We start from the raw sequence: 6,953 nt of genomic DNA on the forward strand, positions 1-6,953 counted from the left end.
AAAAATGAAATTTTTGAAGGTGCAGGATGAAGGCTTGGAGGTGTAGGATGAAACAACCAAACTGTTTTTCCTAATTGCTGAAAAAGATGGATCAAGCGGCGTTGTTGACTGTTCAGCCCATAATATATACAAGACTTAATACCACTTTTGGTCCCTAGTTTAGGAGGTTTTGTTCAATATGGTCCTACTTTTTTTTTAGTAACAATTGATCCCACTTTTTGAAAAAACTGTTCAATTGACTCCCAAACTAGGGACCAAAAGCGGTATTAAGCCTTTTATTTTTCTTTTGTTCATAGTCGTCCCATATTCAAGTTTAAATTGTTTATTATCGTCCCATATTCAAGTTTAAATTGTTTATTGTAGTCCTTATTGTATACGATGATGACATGATTTTTAACATAACATTATGTGAGGACTGTTAAAATAACATTTGGATAGGTGAATGCATGAAAGAACTTATTGATGTCGTAACCAGAACCATTAGAAAATTGACGTCGAAACCAAAAAGGAGTCAATTGAACAGTTTTTTCAAAAAGTGGGATCAATTGTTACTAAAAAGAAAAGGTAGGACCATATTGAACAAAACCTCCCAAACTAGAGACCAAAAGCGGTATTAAGTCTATATACAATAAGAATGAGTAACTTTTTTATCATTACTTTTTTATCATTACCTATCTCAGAATTTGTCTATGAAACTCTTTCAAGAAATTAATGATGGTTTTTTATAAAAGTGTTTAAGACTTTTTACTCTTTTTTATCAAAATACCTTTAATTATTTTAGAACTTGTTAGTAAATGAATTATTAGTTTTATAAATTGTGTATAGAGACTGGAACAAAATATTAACATTTCCGTATTATTTAATTAGCTAATAAAAGTGATGATATTATCACAAATAATTTTTTGAAGCATATATACATATACATTGTGGCAGCTAATAATAGTCTATTAAGTGTTAAGTCTAATTATAAAATTATTTGAAATGACGTATTCCAAGATTTAAAGTATTAAAACTAAATACAAGTTTCCCAACCAGCGACAAAAGTATAAAAAGTTTTTTTTTTCCTTTTACATGTAACTTTCCAAAAAATAATTAACATAATGTAATGTCCTTAACAAAATAACTGTTCTTTTTAATTTCCGTAAATTTGTTTTTAAAATCTAACATATAAAAAAGCAAAGACAGTACAAAATCTTAGGCAGAAAACATATCTAGTTAATGAATTCTCAAATCTCACCCCTTTAGACAGAAACCTGTTTTGTTAACAATTTTTTGACATTGCTACTATGCTAAACCTAAAGCATTTTACTTCGATTTTAAAGCCTACAACGAGATCTATATATAATAAATTATATATATAGTATTTCATAAAACCCAGTATGCTTGAAATTGGTATGCAGTGAAGAATATGGTATTTAGATAGGCTTCAAATCACGCTAAGTAATAACTAGCCGAAACTTGAAGTAACTTTTTAATTAGTAAAGAGAAGGAGATGAAGATCCTATAATCTGCATAAAATATATTGTTTTAAGTAACTTTTTAATTAGTAAAGAGAAGAAGATGAAGATCCTATAATCTGCATAAAATATATTGTTTAGTAAATATGCATATTAGACGCAGCATGTACTAAATGAGAGAAATCGGGGTAACACAACATATCGATCCTTATTTAAAAAAAAATGATTTAAGAAACTGGAATCAATTTGTAATGTCTGTATTAATTTTGAACGGAGCTAAATATCTTACAAACTTATGCACAGCAGTTGAAGATCATACCACTACTCTGATTTACAAAAAACAAAATTGAGTAAGACACTAAAATGTGAATAGGTGTATGAGCACGAGCTATCGCAATGTTTGAAAAGAAGTGAAATCCCTGAATTTGTGACAGCAAATAACATATAGCTTTGACAAAATTTACCTTTGTATAATAACTAACCACAATGTCAACTCTATCTGGATCCTGTTTTGTCAAATTAAATCTGGCTTTCTAGTATTCTTCATTCTTGCACGAGCCAGAGATTCCAAAAGCCATCCCATCTAGCATGCTACATTCCTTCGCTGCTTCAAGCTACTGCAAATTTTGTTTCTCTCTGTCCTCTTCCAAAGTTTCTACTGACTGCATATCTTTGTTCTTTTCCTGCTTTCCTTCCCCATGTTTCCCCACATCATTGATCATTTCCTCACTATTAGCTTTGGTCATGTTTACACTTGTATCTACTTCCTGCACGTCTTCATCCTTCCCCTCCTTTTCTTCCTCAATTTTTCCTATATAGTTTATCATTTCCTCAATTCTATCTTTTTTTATGTTATCACTTAGTTCTTTGACATCAGTATCATCTTTGTATGCCATGTCTTCCTCCTTCACAACTTCTATTAGCTGAAGAAACTCAATTGGAGTAGCAGCTGGGTCCAACACCCTGCAACCCTTTGGAGCATCTGGAGCTTCTTGACCTGTGAGTACATATGAAGGTATTTGATGAGAGAATCGAAACATCTCTTCCATCGGAATGATCCTGATTTCTGTTGGATCTAAGTGGTGGTGAAATACCGTCCTGAATCCAGCCACTTTGACCAGTGGGATAACATTTGTGCCATGCCCTTCAATAAAATCCTCAAGTACTTCAACCACATCAAACTTGTGTATAACCTCATCCGGTGTTAGCTCATCCCAGACAGGAGACCAATTCCTATATATGGCCCAAACATCCCCTTTCCTGGGATATATACAAATAGCCCCATCAGCACCTGTTCTCCACCTGACCTTGTGGGAGAAAAAGTTGGGCGACCTACAGATTTCAGGTCTGCTCAATCTGAAATCCCCACAAATTATTGAAAATCCTGAAGCAACCCATTTAATGGGGCCCAGTTTACTGTTGGTGTTGTTTGGGTTGAGCCAACTGATCTTTATCTTGAATGGATTCAGGGAGATGATGCCACAAATCATTGCATAACATCGTGGCATCCCATCATCATTATCATATACAGCCCATACTTGATTTTGAGTGAAAGATACTTCAGTTCGATCTTTGTAAAAATCATGGAAGTCAGGATCTGGTACATCTATAGCTGTTGTTTCTAGAAATTTTCTATTACCTTTAGCGATTGTAGAGCCTGCAAACGATTTGATGGCGATGTTATCTTGAGCACACATTTCAGAATTTCTTAGGACTTTTTCTCCTTTATCGTTCACTTTATTGAAGTTATTTCCACTGTCTTTCATCACTGTTTTATCAACAGCATTTGACTGATTTTCCCTGAGCTTATTGCTAATTTCTTTTCTAGCTTTCTCCATAAGAAGATTCCGAAGTTCAACTAGGGAGATATCCCCCACACTGTCGGTCTTGTTGGTTCCATTAACCCTATTATACTCAAAATTAGCCTGTTTAGATGGGTTTGTTCCCCCACCCATTTGGTTTTCCTTACCACCACTTGCACTTGCATCCTCCGTGCCCCCTCTTCTTTTCTTAGCAGGATTATAGTAACCCTTTTTAGAAGCATGCTGCTTCCTTTTTAAGGCTTCTTCCCTTTTGCTAGCAGCTTGTGCCTCCTCACGATCTCGCCTCACTTTGTCATATGCCTGCTGAACCACACTTGCAGCTTGAGCAACGTTGGAAACACCAGATGATTTTGAGAATGGAGCCCATTGGAAACTGGCTGTTTCAGTATTATTATAAGACCCTGCTCCAACATTTGGAGGAGCCATGTCATGCTTTCCTGCATTTGATTTGCTTTTACTAGGTAATTGGCGATTGGAACTTTGCTTCTTCTGTGAAAAATCCCATTGAGTTGCAGGCCTAATACCACTTGCAGGTGGAGGAGCAGTCTCTACAGCAACAAATGCTGTACGGCAGCAGGGACATAAGAGCTTAAGGTTAAGATAAACTCTAAGATACTCGTACTGCATTTTGCACCTATTGCAAACAGTCCAAAATGTATTTGATTTTGACTTATGAGCAGAAGATGAAGTGTGTTCTTTAGCAGTATTCTTCTGAGCAGTTGCACTTGAAGGGGTAGTCTTAGTAAAATTGTAACTACCATTAGTGCTTTTTTGTGCTGATGAACCTCCAAACTTGGCAGAAACTTTCCGTTCTTTTCCACTTCTCTTATCATATGCTGCTCTTTTAGCCCTATCTGACAGTAAACTCCATGCCTCTGACACAAGTTTAAAGGCCCCATCAGCACCGATGGACTTGTTCTTATCAGGGTGAAGCATGAGAGCTAACTTCCTGTATTGTCTCCTTACTGTATCATCGTCAGCAAGGGAATCCACCCCAAGTACACCGTACCAATCTGCTTCTCCGTTTGCTTTATTCTCAGCAGAAATATATACATCAAGTGTTGCTACCATTTGAGAAATACCCTCAAGTTCAGGATATAGATGTAGGGCCTTCAAAGCAAATTTCTTTGCACCTGATATATCCTTTGCAGCAAACTTCCTCTCCGCAATTTCTTTAGCCCTGGTAGCCTCGTCCTTATTGCACTCCATTTTTGTCACCCGGGCTTCTCAATTTCCTTGTCTACTATCTCAATAATTTGTTGTGATATAACAATATCAACATTTCAATCTAAAAATATCCTATTCTTTAAACATTTCTACATAGTTTGAGCTCCCATAAAGCTTTGAAAAGAAATTTGTCAATGGCAACCGAACCTGCAAAGACAGAACAAGTTTTAAGTCAATAAATTAACCCAAGAGGCAAATTGAATTCAACAGAATTCAAATGCAGAAAATACGCATGCAATATTATTTGGGCAATGCAACAGTAGTCTCAAGCTTAAAATCATAACAGCCAATGGTCAGCACTTACAAAATACAAGGAGCTACACAGTTTAAAATAATGGACCCTGTACAAGTTTTAGAAAATAACCAAAGCAGCAACAAGCATCAAGATGTGACAAGACCATTAATGTTATAAAAAATTAACAAGCGTCACTAATAAAGTACTTAAAATGAGTAGAATAAAATCTTGGCGTTATTAGAATTTAATAAAAATTGCCAATCACAAAATACCAGCACAGAGCAGCCGACCCCAAATCCTCTTAATGGTAGCAGGATGACCAATATGTTAAAATAACTTAACATATATGTTAAGTAATTTATGAGTACATCACATAATTATAAATTATAAATGTTCAACAATTCAAAAACCCCGAAGCACTCAAAGTTATAAATTAAAAGAGAAAAAGTAAAGGGAGGAGAACACCCAGACCGAGAACTAAAAGGGAACAAATTCACAACATTCCCTCAACTAGTCAAGTTAAATTAACAACTTGCACAGCAAATTAAATTCAGTGAAACTCAATTATAGAAAATACAAGGGTGATAGTATTTGAGTAATGCTACAGTGGGACCTAAAAGTTTTGATAAACAATGCAGCACACAAAATTGCATAAAATTTTCATTAAGAAGAATCTCAGTTACATTTACAGCTTCCAGAAAAAACAAATGGAAAGCTTTCATTAAATTACATTGATGTTTTAAAGCCCTGACCAAACCAACCAGTTCTAGCAGTCAGATCATGATTCCGTTGTTTCTCCTGTCAATTCCCATTATTCCTTACTAACATCAACTTAACCTATTTCCTTACCATCAACTTAACTTATTAAACCAATCAATATGTAAACTAAAGGTATTGGTCGGCACTTCTATTTGAAACAAATTGCACTATATGTTTATGTTATTAGGCACAGTACATCACACAGGAATAGAATTATGTTATTAGGACACAGGACATCACACGGAAATAGAATCAACATTGAAAGATCAAAACAGCAAGTAACACTAAATGAAATAAGCACCGAAACAAAATCCAAAAACAAAAACATAACCAGTCCTACTAATCTATATAATTCATCATTGAGCAACGCAACCTCGTAACTGAAAATGAGAATCAAATATACTCAATTGAAGAAAAAAACAGCAACAGCATAACCAAATTACCAATTGCAGGAAAGAACTCAAAATTCGAACACGCCCAAAAACCTTCTGGCACTTGACTATGGTCGCGGAAAGCGAGATTCTGATAAAGGGGAAACAAAACCCTAAATATTAATATCAACATTAACAAAAATAAATATAAAAATGAAGGAAAATTAAAAAAAGGGCAACCCTAATATCAGATAAAGGTAACAACTTTTGATTGAAAAGAGAGAATTTAGTAAAAGGGGTTAAGGAAGCAGGAATAGCAGAATTTTTTCAGGTTGTGTTTGGAAGTAAAGAACGAGAAAAGTGAAGACTTACAAAAGAATCAAGGATCGTTGAAGAAGAAAGAATAAATGAATTTGCTAGAGATCAGTTTGGTTTCATTCTCTCTTTTCTTCTTTGTTTTGGTGTCTTTGCTGAGAATTGCTCAAACCTTTTCACCTTCTCTCTTTTTAGGGTCACACTTGGAGAAGAACTTCTCTTCACAATAATATGTTTTTTTTACTTTCTTGAATGAATTTTGTAATAGATTTGGGACAATTTATAATATTTAGTGGCAACTTATGCAAATTTCTCTTCATGTTCATTCTACAAAAACTAGGTCATTTCTAAATTTTTAAATTAAGTATAGAATTAAAAAATATAATTTATACTATTAATAAAAGAAATTTATATTGTTGGGGTACATAATTTCTTTTTTCAGTTTTTTTCCCTTAATAATTATTTTTAAAATCCAAATAAATATTTTTTTTCAATTTTTCTTTTTTAATAACTAATTTTTTAAATTTATATAATTACTCATAATAAAAAAATTATTTTTCAAAATTCAAGTAAACATCTTTTTTTAATTTACTTAATAATTATTTGTTTGAATTCAAATAATTAGTCATAGTAAAAAAAATTCTAATTTTATTTTTAGTAGCTATTTTTTAAATTCAAATGTAAAAATAAAAAACGCATAATAAAAAGTTATTTAATTATGTAATTATATTTTTAAACAGTTACTTTAAAATAAAGTATTTAATGA

General features: G+C 33.3%; 1 protein-coding gene across 1 annotated transcript; it reads right to left on the reverse strand.

Annotated features, from left to right (window-relative positions):
- Positions 1–1,693: 1,693 nt before the first annotated feature.
- Positions 1,694–6,442, reverse strand: LOC106773987. The gene is made up of 3 exons (XM_014660762.2): positions 6,245–6,442; positions 5,945–6,023; positions 1,694–4,654 (listed from the first exon to the last, which is right to left on the reverse strand). The coding sequence occupies exon 3, from the start codon at positions 4,487–4,489 to the stop codon at positions 2,072–2,074; it is 2,418 nt and encodes an 805-aa protein (XP_014516248.1). The 5' UTR covers positions 4,490–4,654; positions 5,945–6,023; positions 6,245–6,442; the 3' UTR covers positions 1,694–2,071.
- Positions 6,443–6,953: the final 511 nt, after the last annotated feature.

This window comes from Vigna radiata, chromosome 1 (assembly GCF_000741045.1).
Source record: "Vigna radiata var. radiata cultivar VC1973A chromosome 1, Vradiata_ver6, whole genome shotgun sequence".
Taxonomy (NCBI): domain Eukaryota; kingdom Viridiplantae; phylum Streptophyta; class Magnoliopsida; order Fabales; family Fabaceae; genus Vigna; species Vigna radiata.